Source organism: Sinohyriopsis cumingii, chromosome 18 (genome assembly GCF_028554795.1).
Source record: "Sinohyriopsis cumingii isolate HCF-2022 chromosome 18, ASM2855479v2, whole genome shotgun sequence".
Taxonomy (NCBI): Eukaryota; Metazoa; Mollusca; class Bivalvia; order Unionida; family Unionidae; genus Sinohyriopsis; species Sinohyriopsis cumingii.
In genome coordinates this window covers 78,383,369-78,410,616 of record NC_142978.1, presented here as the reverse complement: position 1 = coordinate 78,410,616, position 27,248 = coordinate 78,383,369, and the positions used below count along the sequence as shown (strand labels likewise).

The 27,248-nt window shown below is 38.0% G+C and overlaps 1 protein-coding gene and 1 pseudogene across 2 annotated transcripts in view; one reads left to right on the top strand and one right to left on the bottom strand.

Annotated features, from left to right (window-relative positions):
• The window catches only part of LOC149777121 (mediator of RNA polymerase II transcription subunit 15-like), a 169,177-nt gene extending 161,015 nt beyond the window's left edge, over window positions 1-8,162 (bottom strand). For both annotated transcript variants that reach the window (XM_089941796.1, XM_089941797.1), the window contains exons 1-2: window positions 8,064-8,162; window positions 1,053-1,140 (exon numbers count right to left, since the gene is read on the bottom strand). In XM_089941796.1, coding sequence (XP_089797922.1) covers window positions 1,053-1,140; window positions 8,064-8,116 — 141 coding nt within the window. In that variant the 5' untranslated portion in view covers window positions 8,117-8,162. The remainder of the gene's footprint in view (window positions 1-1,052; window positions 1,141-8,063) is intronic.
• Window positions 8,163-20,412: 12,250 nt separating this feature from the next.
• LOC149777120 (uncharacterized) lies at window positions 20,413-26,942 on the top strand (annotated as a pseudogene).
• The last annotated feature ends 306 nt before the right edge of the window (window positions 26,943-27,248 follow it).

The window sequence follows — 27,248 nt, the reverse complement described above, 5'->3', positions numbered from 1 at the left end:
CTGACTGATGCAATTACTTATGAATCTAACTGCCAAACAAGACAGACCCTGATCTGCTTTCACATAATGTGTTGGCAGATTGGTTCTATATTGTTTGTTCCACTGATTACTTCAAACAAACTGCACAGACCCATATCTGCAGGCTCATTATGCAATGGCAAATTTGGGTCTGTGCAGTTTGCAGTTGGGCGTGACTTATAAGTAAGTAGATAATATAGTTTAAACAAGCAAGGGAGGAAAATAGAGACCAATTATAATATTATACTAAAGCTTCACTTGAATACAGGCCAGTAGCTTCTCGTGGGTCGGTGGTTCTTCCCTGGGTTTTCCCGGCGTCTACCTCCACCATTTATACTGGCCGCCATGCATAGCCTATCGGGTGCTGAAAAATGGCGTTAAACCACACAACAACAACAACTTGAATACAGCAACTGATGCTGAAAGACATGGCTGGAAGTATTTTAAACACGGACACTATTTACAATGATGGAACATGCTTTCTGCTTAAGCAGATGTGACAGGTAAGACATGAACTCCTAGCATACCATTGTATAAATTTGACACAAATGATAATATTATCAATACATTTTACTTGAATGAAGCAACAAATATAGAAGAATATGTGACGTCATTAAGTTCAACAAAATGCCATTATTCACAATGGTAAACCAACACTTTTGTTAGGCATCTGAAACAACATGACAGAATCCCCAAGCACGTCAATGTATAGACACATTCTAATATTATCTTAAAGTTTCAGCTGAATGCAGCCACCAGTATGGAAGATGTGTGACACTGAATCAAAGATTCTAACATTGCTCACCATGATGCATAGTGAAATTTTCACAGCTTCAGATTAAGGCTGCATCTGATGTAGAAGATATGTGACTTTCTTTAACATTTTGCTGCTGCCAGTGGAAAAGTAATTACATCCCATCATGCTAATGCAGGTGAGACTGAAAGGGCTTAATAAATGTTTGTCCATTGTAAGCAAATGTCATTTATGTGGAAAGTGTCAACTGAGGCTGGTTTCACTGTATATGGCTACTCACCCTTGTATTGGCCTTCTGGAACACATGGTTTTCCATCTCAATACTGGACTTAGACATTGGAGTGGCCGATACTCTCACAGCTTCCTCACTATAATTGAAAGCAACTTTAAATTCATAATCTTGGCCGTGATAATTTCTTCCCCATTCCTTTACCTAAAATTTGTTTTACTTAGTTTATTCATGGCCTGGTGAACAAAATCTATGGTTTGTTTTTAATACTTAAAACCAGAAATATGGTTTGGTCTAAATAATCACTCAAAATATTTTGGGACTTTGGTTCAGCTCAATTGAAAACATTTCTCCATTTTTGTTTAATCATCAGCACATACCAATAACAATATAAGGTCACCAACACACCCCAATAAAGGTTAGAATTTTCTAATCACAATGTCTAGGCAATGTCCTGAGGATAATTTCTTGATGTAAACAGATCATAATGTTATTTCAAAAGTTTACTATATATCGATACTAACAAGGCAATCACCTCATCATGCTAAAGATAAAGAATTCATACAAAACAATATCTACTTTTATTAAACTACTAGTAATGTGCAATAGCCGTGAAGAACTATTAGTCATTTACCTCTTTCTTTACATGCATTAATATGTAATCATATATTGCATATACCAATACATGTCACTGGCATATTGTTTCACCCTTTCAATTATTTTCTAACATTACTATGGCTAAAACAATAGGCTAAAGTGAGTCTAATAGCACTCACCTGAGTTACATAACTACACTGTTTCACTAAGCTGGCCTATGCAGTACTGCAAAAATCCTATGCAAAATATCTTATAAACTTATACTGACTTAGCCTCTTTCACTATATCCGAACAAAAATTCTTTCTAAAGTTGATGGAGTAATTAACATGCAAAGTCTCTTGCTCATAACTTAAACTAAGATCTTGATAATAATAAACTTGATGGATCCAAAATATGGCTTCAAAAGTCAGGCTTCTAAACTAACTTTTTTTATTAACTTGTCAAATGGACTAACAGGATAAAAGACATACTAGTCTTCTGCAGCAAAATCCATTAGTCCTAAAAATACATGTACGTAACACAACAATGAAGGTTTTTAGACATTATAAAATATATTGATTTGTCCCAAATCATAACCTGTCCCAAATCATAACCTTCTCCATCTGATTCTGAATAGTCCTCCATATACAGTGGTCTTCTTTGTCTTGGTCCACAAGAGTTCCATAAATATATAGATGGCACTGGATCATAATCAGCAATGTCCTCACTTAAGAAGTGAATCGTTAACAAGTCATTCAATACACTGTTGTGCAGTCTGTATCTCCAGTCAGATTTCATCATTTTCAATTTACTGAATCATCGATCTGCATCTGCAGATGAGGCTGGAAGGGTCAACACAATATCCACCAGTGCAAGAATGTTAGTGTGACCTTCTTGAAATCTCTTGTTAACATCACACCATTTTAAGTTCTCTAACTGACATCCACAGGCATAAATTAAACTTTTCAAGAGCTGACACTCCTCTTCAACCTTGCCTGGATAGAAGCATACCATTGTCATTACTGGGGAAAAATATTCCAGCATTGTAGTAACATCCTCATCACCATATCCAATATGATTTAAGTCTCTTGGTTATGAATGAAAATCTGCAAATTGTGTGGTTTTCAATACATCACATTGCTGTTTGTCAAATCGGGCATCCAAGTGTTCTGCTAAACTGTTGATCATGTCTTCTCTAGCATGAAGTGATGACTGCACTGATGTTAGGGAACTTTGTTCTTTTAGTCCAAAACCATGAAATTCTTTTATAGGTCCATTATCAATATCGTGCAGAAACTTTTTTAACCTAGGTCCATCTCTTAATTTTAACTGTTCCAAGACACCAATAGCAGCAAGAACTCTCAGGTACACTTCAGACACCAAACAAGACTCATTTTGAAGAAGCAATGACAACTTGGACAGTAAATTTATGACATCTGTCAAGAAGTGGGCATAATTAACATGATGCAGATCTAGAACATTTTCTGAGAGACAGCTGCTTTCCCAGTAGCTTCAAGTCTTCTAGGTGAAGGTTGATCAGTTTTAATCATTGTCTGGAGGTGGCTGACTATTGCTGGATATGATTTCTACAAATTGTCCAAAGCCCTCTGCCAATGTGCCAACCATCTAGTTCCACCAACACAAGTAGGTACTATCTTGGGAATCACATGCACCTAACAAATCACTTCTATTTAAAGGGCTATTCTGATAAAAATAGTAAAGTCCTGTTAACACATTAACCCCTGGAGCTTTTGGTCATTTTCACCTGAAAATCGAGTAGGAAACACATTTTGAAAGCTATTTCTGAACAGACTCGAAAAAACCAAATCCCCGGTCATCTTTCAATAACATACTGCCTAGTTGTGTTAGAAACATCATTTTTCATTGGCTATTTGACTCGCTCGTGAACAGAAGGGTAAAAGTTGGAGTTTTTTTAACATTTTTTTTGCTAAACGGAGCCATTATTTTTGTATGGAGACCACTCTTTATTCCAAATGCCCATCTTATCCTACTTTTTGCAAAAGCTCATCTGTCTGTTTGCAGTTCATACTGGTTTGCCTTAGATCTGAGACCAAAAGGTCTACAATCCAGACACAAAATCGGATTCCGACCAGGAGCGAATTGGGTAAAGAAAAGTTGGGTCCAAAAAATGAGGTTTTTCTATCTGTATTTTGTAGTGCAACTAGATAATCCAGATTATTTGGTATCATTGTAGAGCTACATCTGTCTACCTTTCTATAATACCACCCACTTTAGTGTATCATGCATGACCATGACATTACAGAGCTCAGCAGTAGGCTACTACCTCCTGCCCCGTAAAGTCGTCGCTAGGTGTTAATGTGTTAACAGCTCCTCAACTTTTGCATGGATAGGCTTTTTGTAATGGCAGCTTTGTAAGCCAATTCCAAATGATGAGCATGGCAATGTATTTCTACAAGACATTTCTGTGATTCTCTAAATTTAGCAATAACACCATTGTTTTTTCCAGCATTGACAACAGTTCCATCAGAACCAAATCCAACAAGTTTACTTTTGTAATCAGGCATTGCAATTGATGCAAATGCATCATCAATAGCTCCTAAAATCCAATCAGCATTAGCTCATGAAACTTCTGTCATACTCAAAAATGAAGTGTATATTTGCCTACCCATGGCAGTTCTCACATAAACAACTTCTTGTTCATGGAACCCTAATCAGTGGAACCATCAGTGATAATACTAATAAATGGTGCTGATTTAATCTTTTGTTCAAGTTTATTCCTTGCACACTGTGCAATAAATTCTGAAAACACTTGTGCCTCTTTGTCACTGACATATGTTTGAACAACATCAATTCCCATTTTTGGCATCCAACTGGACCATCCACATATAATCACTAAACGACCTTCTACTATTTTTACTAGGGCATGTACATTCCTAAACAAAACTGACATTCTTCCATCAACTTCTTCATTTGGAATCATGATGATTTTACTTGCAGATGACTGTTCTTTGGGTTTCAATAATTCTCAACTCGTGATCATGTATTTCTGATGGATTTGTGATTTGGTTTCATGATATACAATTGTTTCCAGCTGTAAATTGGAACATCCAACTACAAATAAGCTTTTCTTCATCCTCCATTTTTTAATGCTCTCTGCAGATGCTGTAAAACATGGTATTTACTTCGGGGTTAAAGTTAAGCCACGGCCGACCACATTTCCACTTCTTTAGAAAATTCAGTTCCTACCTTCTTTATCACTCTGTTTGTCGCGTTCCCTTTTGTTGTTGTTGTTGTGGGGTTTAACGCCACTTTTCAGCACACGATAGGCTATGCATGGCGACCAGTATTGTTGGTGGAGGACAAATCCCGGGAAAACCCCAGGAAGAACCACCGACCCACAAGAAGCTACTGGCAAGCTTTCTCACATACCCACATTGGCCGAATCCTAGACTCGAACCCACGCAGACAGAGGTGAGATGGCAGTGATCCGTAATGGAGAGCGCTTTAGACCACTCTGCCACTTGGGACCCCGTTCCCTTTTGTCCTCATTATTGTCAGTCTTCAGCATTTTGACAGGATTTTCCACACCTTGTATAAATTGCCACATTGTTCTGTTTGCTTTCTTTGTTTAACTGTGATCCTGGTCAGTGCGACAAAAACACTTTGCACACCATTTGTAATGCTTAATATATAGGTGATCTGGATTTATATATGGGAGTTACAACAAGTTAATTAAAAAAAAAATAGCAAGTTATTTGTCTGCATTTCTGTTATGGAATCCATTAAAAACTACATGTACCAGAAAAGCAAACTTTAAAATAATTACATGCATTCATTTTTTATTAGTCAGGTGGACTTGTATTGGAACAAGTTTATTAGTCCCTGAGGAAAACTATTAGTCGCGGACTAATGGACATCCATTAGTTTCAAACCCTGAGAGTGGCAAGATGCCCAGTCATTTAGAGGCAAGACCACCTCATTAATATGCATTGATCTTGCTCATTACAACTGCAACAGTGTGATTTTTGCAGATGTCATTTAACACTAAGCAATTTTAAACTCATATATGGGATTTTGCACATAATTAAATCCATGGCATGTTTGAGGATGTTAGTACTTTACATAGATGCATTAATGACTTGATTCTTAACGAGGTTCCATTTAATAGCTATTTCAGGCAAAACTGGACGAGGGTGAATAATGGGTTTTGTTTATTGAAATGCCAAGGGTTGAAATGTTGCAGAAACAGCATCTGTACTTGCTAAAATATTTGTAATAAACTGAAACTCTGCAGAGATCAGTATATAACACTGTAATCAATCATCCTCTTGACATCAAAAAGAATAATCCACCACACTGACAAAGTCCAAGATCTGGATGGGGACGCATCATAATATATTCTAAGTTTTATCAAAATCAGATCAGAAATATGGCTTCCAGATGGGTAACAAGCTCAGCTAATGAGATGCAAGATCAACTAACTTGTGTAGCTTTTGCTCATTAATGAATTCATCCGAGTTCTTTAATGATACAAGCATATATTTAAAGTTCAAAAGAAACTGGATAAAAAATATGGCCTCCTGAGATAACAAGGTTAATTAATTACGCGCAAAATAATCTGATCAACATTCATGGATCTTGCTTATTATCAAACTTGTTGGAAAGTTTGATGATATAAACTCATATTTCAAGCTTGAAATTAGATCAGAAAGTGTAGTCCAGAGTGATAACAAGCAGCTGTTAATGGCCAGATATATGAAGGACATAGGGCCATACAATAATCTCTCATGGCCTTGTGGCCAGATACATGAAGGACACAGGGCCATACAATAATCTCTCATGGCCTTGTGGTCAGATACATGAAGGACACAGGGCCATACAATAATCTCTCATGGCTTTGTGGCCACATACATGAAGGACACAGGGCCATACAATAATCTCTCATGGCCTTGTGGCCAGATACATGAAGGACACAGGGCCATACAATAATCTCTCATGGCCTTGTGGCCAGATACATGAAGGACACAGGGCCATACAATAATCTCTCATGGCCTTGTGGCCAGATACATGAAGGACACAGGGCCATACAATAATCTCTCATGGCCTTATGGCCACATACATGAAGGACATGTGTGTGATCTGTATTTTTAATGCAGCTTTAACATAAAAAATTTGAGTTTGTTGAAATGCAATGGTAGTCAAGGTGTGCCAAAATATGTTCATGTGGGGGATATGTTTATTGAACAAAACAAAATGTTGCTTACAATTCCAATAGGCATATATTTTTTTCTGTTTCATTAAAGAATAATATTTCAACTTAAATTTTACTTTTGTTACTACACGGCATAGTCATATAGGCAGTAAGACCTCCACATCCAAAACATAAATATCAAAGACGAGGTCTTACATTGTAGGACTAGCCTAGTCCTACATGTAATACCTCAACACTGATATTTATGTTTTGGGCATCTTACTGCCTAACTAATGGTGCTATGTAGCATGTTTTGATGCTGACTAACACCATAACGAAAGTCAAATTTTCAAGAATATCTCATACAACTGGCAACTAAAATAACAATGCTTTTCTACAAAGTAAAGTCATGTTGTTTTAGTCAGACTTTACTTACTCTGATGTATTTTCTCTAATAAATTCAAATTCTCACAAAAGAAATGGACCTATTTTCAAGTTTCGTTGGCCTACATTTAAGTTGGCTGGAAAGCGATGAAAGCCGAGAATGCCGAAATTGGGTTAAGTTGAAATATTAATCTTTAACAAAATGAATAAAAATATATTATGCCTATTGGAACTGTAATCAACAGTTCGTTTCGTTCAAGAAACTTATCCCCAACATGTACCTACTTGAACTTACTTCGGCATACCTCGACTACTGTTGCATTGCAACACATTCAAATGTATGTCAATGGAATGTGAAAATGCGTCCATTTGCTAGCATCATATTTTCATTCCGCCAGGATAAAGACGGCACAGTAAGCATATTAATTACACATAAGTTAGTGGAAGAGTGTCGATGTAGGCTGCCAAGTGTGTGGGATGTTCCTAAAACTTTAATTACTCATTCCGATGTCAACGACATCGAAACACACTATACAAGGCCGTTATTTGGACAGTAAGACGTAGCACGTAAACAAAATCAATATGTGCTATATGTCTTACATGTAGGACTAGGATACGTAGGTACACAGGATGTGTAATTGTGTTAAGAACAATACGTCAACTGACGAACAAACTAATTTCCATTCAACGTTAGAAAATTATTCTAAAACTATTGTAAACTTTTATGTTTATGAAACATTATCTTAACAATGAAAACAAGAATATGGTTTAAACAACTAAACCGAAAAACCTCACGTTGAACATTCATCGAAAATATGTTACACTTTCAAACATATGCGTGAGCTGAAAAAGGCAGAACATGTTTGCTTTTAAAATGGACATGGCATTTGAATCAAACTGTTTTTAATACAAATATCTGGAAACTTACATCTGTGCAATAACTTTGCGGCGAAACGATTCACTTCTCCAGTCGTCCGCCATTTTCAGTTCCGATTTGGAAACTCTTAATAGCCCTATACTGAGCTTATAAGGCAAGATTTCGTAAGGGAGACAACTTCTTCAATCCTTCCGATTTTGAACTACTCTCTGTAGGGTAAAGACAACATTTTCTCTTTCGTATTGTTTGTCACATCAGTGATGTTTTGAAGAAAGCTTACAATCCGATCCTTTAGCGCCATTAAAGAATCTTTTATATTATTTTTAATTGAAATTATCATGAGATGCTCAATCTGAAATGGTCCATGGCACTGTAATCATAATACCACTGACACCTGTATCACTTACAGTGAACTGTCAATGGCATATACACGTGAGGTATATAGTTCCTTCTCGATATGTTTTGAAGTAGCAGGTTCAAAATGAAAAATACAAGGTTAAGTGAATGCAACTAATAAACGTCGTTAATGTCTGCTGATGTTACTTTCTTTCATTAGTAATACTTATTATAATATATTATACGCATTAGGGTTATAAGTTTATGAGGTGTCTAAGCCAGTATAAGTGCTGCTTCGGGCATTATATGCAGTGTTTATTTCGCTACATGCAGAAGTTAGTACGTTATGCATGGTGCATTTTATCATTTATGCAGAAGATGTATTATTATATTCAGTCCATTTAACATTATAGGAGCTTACTTTGCCATCATACGTGATATCTAGAAAAGGGTGTTTTATATGAATATATATATGTTGAATATTTCAATATATGCAATTGATAATTCATTAGTCGTTGTGAAGAAAACATGTACAGTGCTTGTCCATCCATTACGTTTAGTGCAATGTATGTTATATGTCGTCACTTCATGTGCGATGCTCATGGCTGGAGCAGGTCAAGTGTTTTATTAGCGGGGGGGGGGGGGGGGTCAGGAAGCCAAAGACTCCACCCCCCTATCCGGTCCTGATGCTTTTCACATTATCACGGGCTCTGGGTGACCGAGTGGTCTAATATTTAAAGTAAGACACGGGCACAAAGAATTCCACATATTAAAAAATTAATAAATGATGAGTATTTGGTCAAACTGAATTTTTTGCAACATACTGGATAGGTTTGCAGCTTCGAAATTTTAAACCAAATTTATGACTGAATACACATATGCAATCCTTAAATTTTCCCCAGTTTTAATAAGACTGCATACAACTGATGGAAACAAAGCCTCCTACAAGAAAGTATACAAGGTAACTGTACTACTTTCTTTTAAAAAAAAGGCTTGATCCACTTCAGCATAAGATGTTGGATGTACTAAATTCCATTAGATAATATGTAGTATTGGCTTTTAATTCCACCACAAAACGTGCATAATGTAGTTAGTCTTTGAAATTCCTTTTGAAACAATATAATTGACCGGTCAAATAACAGCTACAATGTTAAAGCACACCTTCTATTTATAAAAGTAATGTAATGCTTATACAAACTGATTACAGTTCCGGTGTACAAAATGTTACTGCAGGATATAATGTTCATCATTGGCGGCTCAGTCTCAAGAGACCATGCGAATAGCGCCCTTGGAGTGTCGTCTGTCTCTAGGATTTTTGCATCGTCTGCTGTAGCTGTGCAGGCCTATGCGCGAGTAATAGTCCCTACTGCAGTTGGTGCAGACATATTTGGAAGTCTGAGTTGTTAAGGTTGCTGCAGCGCTCTTCTTTCTCTCACGTTTCTCTGCCCGCAGATGGCTTCTCCTCACATCAGCGACTGATATGCCCTTGCTTACCGTCAGTCTCCAGATTGCTTCGGTCCTCGATCTGCACTTCCCAGCCGTCGGGTGAAATGACGCATGACATCATGTCCCTCTTGCCCACATCATTGAAACGGTGTGAGGGGCGGCTAACTCTTCTGGTACTAGTGGCCAGCTGTCCATGTAGGATGGCCTTTGGCTGCCCCTCATCTTCCATGCGTCTGACGTGTCCGGAACATCGAAGGAGGCGTTTGCTAAAAAGGGAGTAAATGCTGAGAATACTTGCGCGCTGAAAGATCTCGCTGTGTGGAACGAAGTCTTGCCAGCTGATTTTCAAGGATGCGTTTTAGGCACCGTATATGGAAGGAGTTGAGCCGGCGCTATTGCCTCATGTAGTTGCTCCAGGTCTCACTTCCATATAGAAGGGTGCTGTGAACGCAGGCCTGGTAGACTTGGATTTTTGCCTTTCCAAGCCTTTCTCCAGCTCCACATCGAGCGAGAGAGTGTTGGTGATGATTGACCCAAGGTTAGTAAAATTGTTGACTGCTTCCAAGGTGAAACCATCGATTTTGATGGAAGGAGCAATTGTGGTATATTGCACGCTGATGTTTGTCTTTTTCAGGTTGATGGTGAGCGCAAACTGCTTGAAGGCATCAGCGAAACGGTCTCCCAGTCTCTGGAGGGCATCATCGGTGTGGGTCACAAGATCCTCATCATCTGCAATCTCCCTGATGAGCACCGACCTGACTTTGGTCTTCGAGCGCAGTTATACCAAATTGAACAGGCTCATTCGAACCTGGTGTGCAGATATAAACTATCAGTGGTCGATTCGAAGGCATAGGACAGGAGAAGGGAGAAGAAGATCCAGAAAAGAGTCAGTGTCAGCATGCAACCCTGCTTCACGCCGCTGTCGATGGGTAAGGAGTCTGAGGAGGTTCCATCATAAAGGACTGTTCCCTTCATATCGGCATGGAAAGAGATTATCATGCTCCGGAGGGTCTTTTTATAGGGGTGGTGGTGGTGGTGGCGATCTTACTGAGATGTTCAAATATACCCTTCCTGCTGACTAGGTCGAAGACCTTGATGAGGTCGATGAACATCATGTAAAGTGACTGACCTTGCTCCCTGTTCTTCTCTTGGAGTTGTTGGAGGGAGAAGGATCATATCTTTTGTCGACCTGCCTGCTCTGAAGCTGCACTGGGATTCCAGGTACACACGGTCAGTCATCAGCTGCAGTCTGTTGAGTATAATGCGGGCGTACACTTTGCCAACGATGCTCAGAAGCGAGATCCTCTGTCACTGCGGTCGCCCTTATTTTTTAAAGGGTCACAATGTTTGCGTCGCATGTCTTGGGGGACTCCTCCTTCCTCCCAGCAGAGGAAAAAGTAACTCATTCAGCGGCTGAAGCAATTGGTTTCCAACGTTTGATAGCTTCGGGCGAGATCCTGTCGCTACCTGGTGCTTTGTCGTTTGGGAAGGATTCTTTTGCTTTGCTGAGCTTTTCTAAGGTAGCCACTTTGTTGAGCTCCTCCATGGTGGGCAGTTTCTTTATTCTGCTAATGGCCGCATCGGTGACTGATGTTTCTCAGCAGTATAGCTCTAGAGTAGTGCTCTACCCATCTGGCCATCGTTTGCTCACGGTCTATGATTTTCTCTCCCGTCAGAGATTTCGGTGGGGGACCCCTTTCACTGTAGGGCCTAGAGCCTTCTTGATGCCACTGTACATACATTGGATGTTTCCAGACTCGGCACTGCGCTGGATTCCTTCACAAAGTTGCTGCCAGTACTTGTTCGCGCACTGTCTAGCGATGCGTTGGGTGATGCTTCGGGCGCTTCTGAGGGCAGCAATCGTCCGTTCGTTGGGGCATTGTTTGTTAGCTATGACGGCTTTTCTTTTGTCTTCGATTATTAGTTCCATCCTTGAAAGGTGTGTGTTGAACCAGTTCTGGCTGTGCCGTTCATTCTTGCAAAACGTGGACTTGCCTGTGCTGTAGATGACTCCCTTTATGGCGTTCCACTTGGCTGTGGCATGGTGCTCTGGCACCTGGTCCAGGATGAACACACACTCATCCATCTTGGAGAGGACCGACATCTGCGCAGTGATGATGCGAGGGAGACCTTTTGGTTTTGAGCGGTGTAGTGTGTGTGGTTGTCGTCGCACCCTGCTGATCACGAGGGCATGGTCGGAGTCTCAGTGTGTATGTGGTATCTTCTGGTGGAGAGGACACTGTTAAGGGCAGAGAGCCTGGTGATGACCAAGTTGAGCTGGTGTCAGCGATGAAACCTGGGGTGTTTCTATGACACTTTGTGTTGTGGCTTACACTTGGAGCAGGTGTTTGTAATGCACAGGTCATGGTAGTTGCACATTTCAGCAGTCTCTGACCGTTTTCGTTGGCCTTTCCGATGCAGGTAGACCATGACTCGTGGTTCGCATCCACTCTGGCATTAAAGTCGCCGAGGAGGAATAGGGGTTCGCCTTTGGGGCATCCGTTGATCATCCCTCCCACTATCAAAGCTGACCCTTGGCGTCCCTTCTCAACACCAATCGGGTGGAACTTAAATCCCGTAGACTGCCATCTTCCGTGTTGTTTATTCACTCAGTAGCGAGGTTAGAGTGGCCTTCCTAGGGTGCAAGCCTGGGCATGGAGATCCTGGAATGTCCAGACGTTAGGATCCCCTCTTGTCCTTGCTGGTGTGGTCCGAAGTAATGCTGAGCATGTCATTTGGCACCAGTTCGGATGCAGGAGCTGCCGCAAGGAAGTCACAATTGACACACAGCCGCCTTTGGGGCTCCATCCGGATTTTCTTTCTGGGAAAGTTTACTCCCGTAGTCTTTCCTTTTACCAAAGATATCCACAAGGCAGCGGAGCCATCATCCAATGGCTGATACTTGGTGGGTTTGGAATCAGAGTTTCCTTCTCCTAGACGAACTGCCTGACAAGGATAACAAACTTTATCTGTCTGCGTTTGGAGTCAGAGTTTTCCTTCTATTGGAGTGGCTGCCTGCCAAGGCTAACGAGACCAGTCTGCCTACTCATTTATACCGCCGTGCACTCGGTCGCACCACACAGCAGGCTCTGTGAAATCAGAGGGACCCGCGTGAAGGTGATTATGTGGACACAATAGGGTAAGAGAGGGCATATGCAAGTTACTTCCTGCCCAACACAGCCAGAGAGTGGTCCCGGGACGATCACTACACCTGAAAAGGAGAGGCTGTGAAGGATGCTTAACTTTCCTTTCACCAGCGGCACGTCAGGTCCAGACCTCGCCCACCCCCACCCCCGGAGAAGGTTCACTATAGATGTATTAGATTTCCAGACAAGTGATACATTTCTGATTTAGTAAAGAAAAAAAATTGGAGTTTTAAACATTTTATAATCCAGTGACGTTATGTGTTAAATTATTTTGAAAAACAAACCCAACTATTTTTACTCTTAAATCCATGATATTTCAAAATTGAGATTACCTTGATCTCACCATTTTTTTTACATATAAAAAATCCCATTACATATACTACAACTAATTTAGGCTTATAGTGTTTACCCACATATTTTCGAACACAATCATTATTTTTCAATGGATTTATTTGCACAACAGAAACCTGTATTATCATCTGCATGAACGGAGATAATTATTACTCTGTTGCACGTGGTACTTGTAATCCCGTATTTCTATTTAAGTACGTATTTTTACAGCAAAAGATTCATACATATCATATATAGTAGGGGAGATAGACTGTAACATTGAAAATGGTTGCACAATGTGCTTATTTACAATTACGGAGGAAAACAAATCACTATCAAATATCGCAATCCATTTGATAAATTCAGGGTGAAACCGAAACGATTCATATGTTTTGATCATAAAATTATATTTTACCCTATCATCTGGCAATCCTTCACTCTTTTTCATTTATCCAGATTAATGTGTAGAATAAAAACCGATCATTACCAGTTCACCTTATATTGATCCTTTTATGTGGTTGTATACGTGTATCTCTATATGCACGCTTGCGTGGTATATGTATGCAGATGTGTTTATGTCTGTACAAGTATAGTATTTGCATATTTTCATGCAAAGTTTACAATTTTAGTGTTTGTGGTGACTGTCTTTATACATACGTACGTAGCTGTAAGTGTCCGTATGTAGCATAAGTATTCAGGTATTTGCAGTCTCAGTCTATGGTCAGGAGACCAGAGCGTGTACACTGTTTTCTTTTTTAAAAAAATATTTATCATGTACATATTATTGTGGATACATTTTTATATCTGTCATGACGTAAACACGACAATCAAAGAAGCCTAAAAATATCCGTAGAGTGAAATAGTCAAGGACTCTATAGACCATTCTTTGACGACTCACTATGACGATGTACCAAATCAGAAAATACGCAAAATTCCAACCTGTTGATAACAACAATGAAGTTTTGCAGACTTACGACCAACAAAATCAGAATATCGAGGGAGTGTATATATATATATATATATATATATATATATATATATATATATATATATATATATATATATATATATATAGCACCGCTCCGGTGGCCTTGTGGTTAGAGCCTCCGCCTCGGATGCGGAATGTCGTGGGTTCGAACCCAGGTCGAGTCATACCAAAAACTTACAAAAATGGTACTAACAGCTGCCTCTCTTGGCGCGCAGCATTAAAAGGTTAGTGTTAGGACTGGTTGGCCTGGTTTCAGGATAATGTGACTAGGTAGGACATCATGCTACATGTCTGCAGCATGATGCCCCAGTGCTAGACATCACTATAAACTGTCACACTGCAGACATCGTAGCGATATGACTGAAAGAAATTGTTGAAGCTACGTTCAAAATCCAAATCTCACACACACACACACACACACACACACACACACATATATATATATATATATATATATATATATATATATATATATATATATATATATATATATATATATATATATATATATATATATATATATACTTGCTCTCTCTCTCTCTCTCTCTCTCTCTCTGTACTATTTCTCCGTGTGTATTAAAATCATTTCTTTCTTAATCATTAGTGGGGAGGGGGAACAAAGTCTTTAAAGAGCTTGTCTTTCGTCCTACTCTGATGCCGCGTCTTTCTAGCTACTTTTATCTATGTGTGGTTGAAAATCTCTACAGAGCTGTCTTAAGATGACAGTTGTTATTATATGATGTGGAAACCTCTTTATATGATGTGCACTTGTACTTTTATGATGTGCAAACTTCTTTATATGCTGTGCTTTCGTCCTTATATGATATGCAATCTTCTTTATATGCGGTGCTTTCGTCCTTATGTGATGTTCAAACTTCTTTATATGCGGTGCTTTCGTCCTTATATGATATGCAAACTTCTTTATATGTGGTGCTTTCGTCCTTATGTGATGTGCAAACTTCTTTATATGCTGTGCTTTCGTCCTTATATGATATGCAAACTTCTTTATATGCGGTGCTTTCGTTCTTATATGATATGCAAACTTCTTTATATGCGGTGCTTTCGTCCTTATATGATATGCAAACTTCTTTATATGCGGTGCTTTCGTCCTTTTATGATATGCAAACTTCTTTGTATGCGGTGCTTTCGTCCTTGTATGATATGCAAACTTCTTTATATGCTAACAGCGATCGCCACCAGTTTCTGTAACAATATATCTACACATATGAGGAAAGAAAGCCTATGTGTAACCATTCCAGTACGAGAGAGAGAGAGAGAGAGAGAGAGAGTGTATTTATAATGACGAAGGTATCTTGGTACTGATGCTATTTATCGCAAGATATATTCTCAATGAATATCATTCAGTTGGATAGCAATCTTTGGTTAATAGAAAAGCTTACCGACGTTGTTAAATATTTGACTCGGGGAGACATGATTTTGTGTGAAGATCCTTTAAATGTGACTACAAAATATTTCATTCAATGTCCCATGTACTAGCCATAATATTGGTGCACATATAGCCTTTTGAGTATGTGAAGATTTTATATCAAATATTCCATCTGTGTATATTTTCTTCGGCTTGAATATACTTGAATATTGTTTGTTTTCTGTGGCACCAAAAAGTCTTAAGTGATTATATATACCACCCCCATGTTCAACAGGCTATGAAGTTCTGCGAATCATGACATTTTTCTTCACTGGTAGTGTAATCAGACAGATTCCTCCCCACCCGAGGCCCCTGCAGAAAAATGTTCGGACGGGGTGGAGGCATACATGTAGTGGTCAGCCATAATGTTTACGCATGTAGACCAAATCATATTTACAGGTGACATCAGGGGGTGGGGCAAGTGCACCCCCTCCCTTGCCCATATGTGCAGGCCTCCATGCTCCCCACACGAAGATAAAATATCTGTGTTTATTAATAATTTTCAAATCATTCAAAGTAGAGAGGAAGCTCGCGGACATTGCTAATTAAATTAACTGGTGTTCATCGATGTATGGACACAATTCAGTTTATGTAATCAACATAATAGTTACACTGGATAAATGGCAATAATTCGCTCTTTAATTTCGATTTATGTTAAGGTCTTGTATCACCCATTTGGTGTTAATTGTTCATTCTTGTATGTGCCACTAGTCCCACAGCCTTTCTTATTATCCATTTGGTCTCAAATGTTCATTTCTTTTATGTGCAAACTAATCCCGTAGCATGTTATCACCCATTTGGTGTCAAATGTTAATTCTGTATGTGTAACTAGTCTCTAGTTCTTTTGTGCTACTATCATCCCAAAGTTTGTACTAATATAAATCTTTGAATTCTGCTCATACATCGATGAAGAGAAGTTACTTAGTAATGTTTGCTTCCCTTGATCTAACATTATAAAACAATCGAATCAATTTAACATTAAAATAATTGTTTTTGTAACAATTATTGTGAGGACATAATATAAATTCCTTGTGTCTGTCTCTGCTATGAATGCCTAAACATTAAGAAATACATACGTTTTATACACGTGTTTACATAACTAATGAAGATAATTTTTAAGATTTACAGAACCGTGTAACCAATTTGCCAAAGGGAAGAGAGTCATCATCACTTGAGACCTTCTTTGTGCCACAGATAAAAAAGCAGAATATATTCAAACCGAAGAAAATATATAAAGATGTAAGACTTGATATAACTCTTGATCGACTCAAAGGGTTATATGTTCACCACTACAATGAGGTTTTAATTTGTACAACATCATCCGTATGGCTAGAACATAGAGCAAAACAAGAAGCCTGGGATAGTCCAAATCTCTCTCTCTCTCTCTCTCTCTCTCTCTCTCAGAAAGAAAGAGGTTAAAGATTTAATGAATGCAAACCTAAAATACTTTCAAGTCTCTTTACAATACACAGTCGTTGTTATTTTTATGAGGTGCTAATGAAATGAACCGAATTGATTAAAAATAGAAAATAAACATTGCACAACCAATTTTGCCCACCTACACAGGAAATTCTTCGAAATAATTCTTCGGCGATGTTGCCCTATTCCATTCGAGGGGTGATCTTGATACTGGCAATGGCACTGGGATCTTCTGACTGGGCGACAGCGGCGGTCGCCTTTATTTATATGTAATCGGCTGCTTCATTTAACAGCATTACAATGTTAGTTACATCATTCTATCTCACCTGATGCGTTATGTTCATATGTTTTGCGCTCTTGGCTCACTCAAAGTAATCTCCATTTATAATGCAGTGACGCCCTCTGTTCTTTTCATAAAGGTGATCATTTCATTATCGTGTTTCTTTTATTTTTCAGTAGTGTTTACCTTTTGTTTTGTAACTTTGTTTCATTTTTACGATTGCTTAACCGGCTTAATTTTGTTTCGTTTGGCGTTTGCTTGTTTGGTTTGGTACTTATTTGTTTCTTTTGACATTTACCTGTTTCGTTTGCGCTTCATTTGTTTTATTTTATTATTATCATTTTATTTTGCATACCGTTACTTCGTTTGGCGTTTGATTGTTTTATTTGTGTTTTCATTGTGTCTTTTGATATTCATCTGTTTCGCTTTTGCCTCTTTTGTTTTATTATTATCTTATTATTTTAGATACCGTTATTTCTGTTGATCTTTGATTGTTTAATTTGTGGTTTGTTTGCTTCTTTTCACATTTGCCTGTTTCCTTTATGATTGGTTTGTTTTATCTGAGTATTGTACGAGTTTTAGATATTTTTATTTTACAAGCATGCTCGTTTTATGTGTTTTTCTTGGTTTATTTTAAAGTTACTAATGTTATTTTGATTTCATATTTTTGATGGCATGGCCTTCCATAATGAAAGTTACTTATTTTGTTTCAATTTCATGTTTTTGGCGGTCAAGGCCTTCCATGGGCATCACTGACAATATGAATGACCAAAACAGCTATGATTTACAATGTTTATACCTCCATCCCTAACATTGGAGGTGTCTTGTTACAGAACTGGTGGGAGGAAACTTTTTAATATTAACAGTACGGTTTCATTTGACAAGGTGTTGTTAACAGACCTTGAATGATTTCGCTCAGTTTGAGTCGACCAAACTATATTGTCTCACTACACCGGTACAACACGCGCTGAAGCAAGAATTAATGGCTGAAATGTTGAAACTAATTCTGGACGATCTTTCACTAAGTCCTCTATTCTAAAATTGTGTGCATGAAAAGCTCGATAGCATAGAATCTTGCAAACATCTGACTGACGTAGAGCTTTCAAGACTCGGAATCAGTACCATTAGGGATAGAGCACGCTTCAGAGAGAAGATAAAAAACAAGAAGGTGAGTTCAAGTAAAATGAACTAAATGGTTAACTAAAGTTTTCGCATACTAACCGGTTTGTTTGTACTAATCACCCACCCACCAATTTTAAAATGAAATGCATCAAGGATATATAAAAATGCACTAAACATAGTAATTTCATTCAGCACATTGTAATTTCAAACCTGTTTGTCTCAAAAGGTCATTCACTCTGTCTACTTATTCGCTTTTCAACTAACATAAACAAGGAGAGGAACTGCTCATTGTCTTTTCCTGGTTCTAAAATAGTCTGTGTCAGTAAAACCTTTGTCTTTTTAGTCATTTTTGCAATGTCTAATTTTGATAATTCTAAAACAAATGAAAAGAGATCCTCTTGTACAGTGGTGCAGTGCTATATAAAGACGTGAGAGAACGCAATTAAGAACTAATGGAAAGTATGTTACTCAGATGCGGGGGACACTGGCGAGCATTAAAAAGGACGAGGTCGAGCAACAAGAAATTGATGTAACTGCAAACTTTACGGAGTTATTGAGATTATTCAAGACGGTGAAACCTCTGTCTGCGTGGGTTCGAGTCTCGCATTCGGCCAATGTGGGTATGTGAGAAAGCTTGCCAGTAGCTTCTCGTGGGTCGGTGGTTCTTTCCGGGGTTTTCCCGGGTTCTTCCTCCACCATTAATACTGGCCGCCATGTATAGCCGTGTGCTGAAAAATGGCGTTAAACCCTACAACAACAACAAGACGGTGAACCACATCACAGCTGTTGGTTGAAAACATATACCCACCTGTGCAATTATGGCAACCATATTTATAAAGAAAGTCCTTTTTGACTCGAAATGTTAGCAAGTTGAACCTACTTGGGCCCCAGTCTCATAAAACACCATAAACAATAGTTTTCTAACAATTTTCGGAAAGATCACCCTTTTATTTTGGAATTAAACCTTTATTGAGTTTGATGAAAATGTTCTAGGCATTATTGACATCAATAATCCTCTCTCTTTGTGACAACGTGTCCAATGAAGTACAGAGACACTCGTATACAACGTGCCATAGTGACCCTCATCATGTCTATAACAACTGTATTTGGTCCAAAAGATTTTCATATATAGTGAATATTGATACAGTGACTACCAGTGTAGTGCCACCAACTACCAAAATTTTCAGTCCTCTATAGATAACTGCAACCAGTACTTAATTATAACTATCATGTGGAGTAATGTGTTGGTTGTTTAAAATGACGAAGTCACTTGAGTATTTAGTTGTCATGTAAATATAATGCATTTATTAATCTAATACATATAGCAACTGTTTCTGTACATTATGTATTTGGAATCTGGAGAATTAAAGTTTACTTCTTGTATGCGTAGATAGGACACTGATTAGTTAGTTAGCCTGCAAAGTTAAGACCCACCAAAATGTCAACTTAAAAAAAGAGCAACGGTGGAAAATTATGCACTCTCAACAGTAAAGTGATACGCTGTGCACTGTATATTTCTCTGACGAGCTCTTTCAAGCTTCCTGTATTAGCTTGTTTTGTGGCTTAAGAGTATTAAATGATTATGTACATCCTTCTTTTTAGTGACAACAGAAGAACGTCTGCTGTCCTCGGAGCCAACAAACTTGTTCCATCCTAGTAGAGCAAGACTTATGACCCCGCATTCAAGTCGACGTAAAACCAAAGGATGAACATGGACAGTGACATTTGTTTCTTTAGCAGATAGGAATGCTTGCAAGGTTCCATCAACCTTAGAAAAATAGTGCTCCAAACGGCAGGGCTTGGCCAAAAAAAAAAAAAAAAATAACATTACAAGGAATTGATTCAGAGATAAAAGTCCATTCCAAATTGATCAGTTCTGATGGATTTCCACAATTAGCAACTGCTGATTTGAACTGTTACATTGCCAAAGTAACTGCAGGCAGATGGATGTACTAAAGTGCAAATGGAAAGTTGGTAGCTTAAAAGCCTCTTTAGGAAGTCAGGCCAAGATTTATGTTCGACCCATACAGAAAAATCTTAGCACAGAACCAATTATTGTACCTGAAGAGACTGCTATGAGGGAAAGGTGTTTCATGTAACAATGCTTACTTCATTTCTGATCTTAGAGATCATGTGTCTCTCTGCAGTTCTCGTGTAGCAGATTCTACACATAAAGAACATCTGCAAGATGAACAACATTCAGAACACACACAAGATGAAGCAGCGGAACATCCAGAGATTGAATTAGTACACCTTTCACGAGCTGAACATGTTGAAATTCAGCCACATCATAACTCAGAGCATAATGAACCGTTACAAGAAACAGTCATTACTTTTGAAGGTTTGGAACATAATGTACGAAATACTGAGGTCATTGTAAAATTATGTGTTCAGTACTGCACATATAATGATCCAGTTGCTATCCTTCAATATTTGCAAAAACAGGATTGTAACTGGCAGGAAATTGGAACTGGATAATGAGAATGAGGAGTCCACGATTGAAGGTAACACCAATTTCATCATTGTAGATAGAAAGAATCTATTTGAAACAGCACTGGACGAAATAAGAGGCATTACAAACATGCAGTTGACACTCGAGGTCCAGTTTTATGGTGAAATAATTTATCAATAATGTGACGCTACATTGATAAAGTAATTGAATTAATGAAAGCCCCAAATATTTAGGGCCAGATTACAGCTAGGCCTAATTTTAAATTCCTGCTAGTAAAATCTTCCTCCAAACCTGAGAGAACAGGATAAAACTCAATTTAGAGGTGGATCAAAAAGTACATTACCAAGAATATGGAAATGTATCACTGTTATGCTCAAAGAATTAACTGTAGGTAATTCATTGAATATCCCTAAAGTCGTAGTAGATTATATATATATATATATATATATATATATATATATATATATATATATATATATATATATATATATATATGGGGTGGGTGGGGGGGTGGTACAGAATATTCTAAATGAATTTTAGAAGTCTTGAATGTCTTGATGTGCCACAATGATATAATCCGTAATCATTTCTTTAAATGAGTCTTCAATAATTCCAAAGTGGTGTTTTAGTCCAAAAGTTCAAGGAACATTTTGTAATTGCAAAGACTAATTATAATAATTCTTCTCATGTTATATCTGAATGCAACTAAAAATGATTCCAGATACTGATTTTAAGATAAAAATGAAAACGTTTTTCACAAAACCTCTTCACCTCACATATGAAGCAACTCAATGCTCTAGAAACTGACCATTTATTGACGGACAAATTGATTACTTAACAAAAGAGAGCCAGATCGTGTGCTTAAATTCAAGTGCAAGACTTTTTGACATCATAGCATCATAACGAAACTTAGGTAGGTACAACACTCAGTCAGGGGCATAATTAAGCATACGCGCACACACATAATATATATGATTCCGCTGAAGTAAATATTAATATTTAAATAACACAACACTACATTTAATAAGTAGTTGTTGGGAAAAAAATTGTGATTCACATAACTCATATGTTCCAGCCACCTGTCACTCACATATTTGCTATTGTGGGGGGTGGGGGGTGTATTTCTGAATGAGCCGAATTGTGGCAGAAACCTGCATTTGTTGCTGCATGTATATTGTAAGTGTGATTTGAAAGAGCTGAAAAGTGATTATTGCAATATGAGATAATAGTACTGGCAATACATGCAAATCACATGTTAGATTTAATTTAAGTTATATAAACTAATGATATTTTTCAGACTGCAGTAGACTATGGTGGGGCCCGAAAAGAATTGATTTTCATGGTATTGCAAGAGATACAGAAGGAATATTTCGACCCAGTTATGGAGTGGTCAAATGACTATGAAGTAATTAGAAAGATATTTGGTAAATCATTTGTTAATGTTTACTCCAAAAGAGACATTATTTAGGTAACTGTGTGATATACAAGTATCGTGCATTTCACTTATGTTAATATCAACGTTTAGAATTATGTTGCATTTTATGCAGGACATGTGACTGTGAATGTGGAACCTCTGCCAGTGTCACAAAATTACCCCAATAATACGCGTCAACCATCAACTTGCAATCACAGAGCACGTGCTCTCAGGACTTGAAAATAAATATGTACTTTTCATGACGTTATGATTAGCTTGTTTGTCAACATTGTCGCTTGTTTGATTACATGGTAGTTTTATAGTCGAAAGGCTCACGATTATACTCGTATCATTATGTCATTGCGACACTTTAAACTGTAATGCAATCTTAACTAATTTTTAAATCATATTCAACTTGTCCATGGGTGCATTTAGAAACAGAATGGCTTTAAGATGTTATTGACTAGTTGTCACGACAATCCTTTTAATGGATTTTGGCATGGAATACACATGAACAGACTCAAAGTAATCCTGTAACTGCTGCATAACTACTGGTACCATTGCCACCAGAATTGGTACAACTATATTCGCACCTGCCAGGCGTGGTAAAAATAGTCTTTTCCGTCAAGGAAAAAATGATTGTCATTTTTTGTGTGTATGCACAAACTGACTCATTAGGTTATACACTCCCACCTGCTCAAGAGAACATATACATTATTTTAAATGTGCCATTAATGCCGGATTAGTTCAAATGGACCTATGTTAACAGACCACATGTGTTTAAAGACCACTTTTTCTGCTTCCCTGGGGTCATCTATCAATACATGTTTCAATGTAAATTTATTTATTTTCAAAAGTCATAAAAACTTGACAGCACCAAAGCCAACGATTTACGGTATTATTGGTCCATGAGCATGTTTTATGCAAGTCACTTGAATAAGAAATCAGTCACGTGTGTAACAACCAAACAAGAAAAACTACCAAAATTAGTGAACATATCACATCAATACCCTTTAATCCATTGTTTTAATACGCGCGCGCGCGTGTGTGTGTGTGTGAACTAAGTTAAATGAATTTATGTTACATCTATTTCTCTTTCAATTTATGGATGAATTTAATTGCAGCCCTAAGCATACTTCAAAATGGCAGACTGCCCAGGATGTTAGGACCAGACTTGGTAGAGGAATTATTCAATAGCAGTAGTCCAAGACCGTTTTTGCAGGACCTGAGAAAAGGTCTTGATGCACTGGATCTTTTTCAGGTAAATACAGTATGTGTTTAAGACACTTTCAAAAAATGTCTGCTTTCAAATCATGATGAACATAACAAAACATTCATGCTATACGTTTTTTTCCCCACTAGTCTTAATTTGATCTAACCAAAATAAATGACCAAAATAAAAAATACACTCCTGTAGTTACCATGTTCCGGCATGTAGAGTTGTCATATGTATGAAGTATTAGATGCAAAATTCTTCAAAAGGATTTCTTTGGTACATTTAGCAGAATTAGGAAAATAATCATGTCTGCTACTCATAAGATGGTTCACTTAAAATTTTTAAGGTGATCCTAATATGCATTAGCAAGGGATTTGTTTTTAATTTGTGAATTAATACACATTTACTTAAACTTCTTGTGCTAATAAAGGTATTTTTTCTTTTCAACTTACTTGTAATCTGCCATCTGTAAAACAATGTTTTACACCGGGCACTCCAAAAACACTGAAGATGGTAACCAACGTGCTACAACCCATTTTCAGCTCAGATGGCTCAAACCGAAGACAGGTTCAATCCAATGTGTATGCCAAGTTTGTAAAATACTTTCTTTTCAACTTACTTGTAATCTGCCATCTGTAAAACAATGTTTTACACCGGGCACTCCAAAAACACTGAAGATGGTAACCAACGTGCTACAACCCATTTTCAGCTCAGATGGCTCAAACCGAAGACAGGTTCAATCCAATGTGTATGCCAAGTTTGTAAAATACTTTCTTGAAGCAGCAGGTAAGATCCACAAAACAAATGCATTTAGGAAGTGAGAGAGTTGAAAAATTCATGGCATGGGAAGCCAAGAATTAATGGTATGCGACCATTTATCCCAGTGTGAAAGCCTATTTGGGCAGCTGAAATAAGTATTAATTCAAAAATTACCATGTCAAAAATATAATGGAAGTTGATATTTTGGTTCCAGCAACAGACATTGGACTGTTAAAAGTTAAATATTTTGGAGTACTTCAGACTGGATCAGTAATTTATTAACACCAAAATGACCTGCTTGTCAACCAGACAATCAGGAATTTTCCAAATTTTTCTACCCCGGAATCCTATTCAAGTACAGCCGTATCCTGAATTTGCGTACTTGGAAAGCGGCGATGCGCGAGAACTGCCGCAAATTAGTTTCAAGTCGCGCATATCAAACTGTACTATGCGCAGTGTTAGAAATGCGCGTTTATAATAGTGGCCACCTTGAAGAGCCGGCTGATTTCCAGCATGGTTCATCTTTAGATGACAATTTAGTTCGGCAAATCCTGGCTGATAATAGTAATGAATGGAAATTCTTTTTAAAGTTATCAAGTATATAAAATTACTGGAGCTGGGAACGTTTTGATGGAGTAAAAGTGAGTGATTTTAAACCCGAAATATTATTAAATACGAGTCCATTGTACATGCTGGATGGGAAGCCAAAGGCGGCATGAATAACAACCCCTTACTGCAGAGGTATTTCGAAATTTTATGTACAAAAGGCAAACAAGAAAGCCAAATTTAAATACAGACCATTAGACGTAGAATGTATTTCCTGGTCACAATTTAGCTTTGTGGGATCACGTGCTGCAAAACCATATCCTTAATATGTAGCATAAAGGTTATGTAATGAATAAGAATCTAAAAATGAAAAAAGTAAAGCTTTTATTTGATCAAACTACCTCTAGACTAAGACATTAATGGACTTAACATCCTAATACAGCATTATGAAAACGTAATTCTTGTACAGTAGTCAGCAAAGTTCTAATTCAAGAAAGTCAAACTTGGAAAATGTTATGCAAGTGACAAATCTTACTTTTGAGCAGACTTACCCAAAAGACTCTGCCTATAATCTATGGAAAATTTTGTATAAACATAAATTACAGTTTTCAAACTTTTTCCAACTGGCTATATGCCCCTTTGTACAGGAGACTGTGACAGTGGGTTCTCATTACAGTAAAATATTCATACACATATAAGGAACTGATTAAGCTCAGAAACAATCAACATATTAATGCTTATAACACTAAAGGCAACTTCTCTTAAAGAATTTGATTACAAGAGAGGTCGTACACCGTGGGGCTAGAAGAGAGAGATGGGTAATGAACCTGTTCTATAAATATTGTACAATGGCTGCTTCCTCCTCTCCGCTCATTTTTGTTCTACATCCCCCTTATGTTTGTGACAAGGAGGGAACTTGCCCTTTATGATACAACCATGGGAACATCTCGGAGTATCTAATTCACATATTAAATTCAATTGACACATACATTTCTTAACACTATTACTCATCTATACACAAAGGGAGATAACATGTATACTAGAGCAATCAATAATGGTGCAGGGTTTTGTAGAGCTTTTGTGTACTACGAATGCTTAGCCTCGTCTTTCTAGCTACTTTGATGTATTTGTGATTGAAAATCACTAACAAAATCTGAGTTGTTACTTACATAAGCTTTGTATTACTATTGTACTTACGGTTACCTAGACCAGGGAGAATCGTGATCAGCTAGGCGGTTTCCCCAGGATATCCGGCCAGGACGAAGTAGATCTAAGAATTGTTTTTAACGAAAAGTTCAAAGTTAACCACTTTGGAATATGTATCGCCGAGTTGAAATCAACATTTCAAGGTATGTGAATTCTGACGTGTATCTTCGTACACTACGAGTGGAAGGGAGGAAGCGCTTCGCAAACTTGAAGCTGCGGATGTAACTATTTCTGACATCGAAGGTTTATATAGAGAAGGGAAAATGCCCCATGGAATACTGTGCTGAAGTCCCAAGAGGAGGCAAAAGGCGTGACCGGAGACGGTATTAAGTACATTGCTAACTTAATTATAGACCTCAGAATACACTGGCTGCCCCTGTTCGTCAATGATCTCGTCATAAAAGAAGTACTAAAGGATTATGGGGAGATCCTTGACATAACCAGAGACAAGACAATTATAAACAAGGACACAATGATTGAAAACGGTACAAGGATAGTGAAACTCAGGACCACAGAATTCGATTGCAGGAATATCCCCCACATCGTGTCGCTTGGCATGTGTGGTATGCTTATAACAATGAAGGGCCGCCCCCCAGTTTGCCTGAGATGCCGTCAGTCGGGGCACCACCGAAAAGACTGCCCAGAGAAAGGTGCTAGCTATGCTTCAGCAGTGAATAATAAAGGACACGTTGCCCAACAACCACCTGCACCAAGCACATCAACCCAAGCAACGACGCACGAACCTTTAACCCCAGCAACACCTGCGTCGACAAACAGCAAACCAATTGATCGCCCCGCCACCCCACCCCCTTGGACGCCTCACACATGGCGGAAGAGGAAGTAGCGACCCAAACACAAGACAAAGCAAAAGCACCGGATGACAATTTAGAAGATGACTCGAATCCCCCCAGACCACAAGAAAAAAAGAGAATTGTTTGACCTAGATTCGTGCACGTGGCAGGTGGTCACGTCCAAAAGATCAAAAAAGACCCATGTTGAGGAGGATTCAAGTATCGATGTGCAAAATTATTAATTTTGGATTACACCACAGTAACTATGTAATAAAGAAATCGGAACGCTCACGGACAATGAATACAATGAAATGGACCGGGCATATACAAGGACAGTAAAATGGACAATGAATAAGCAT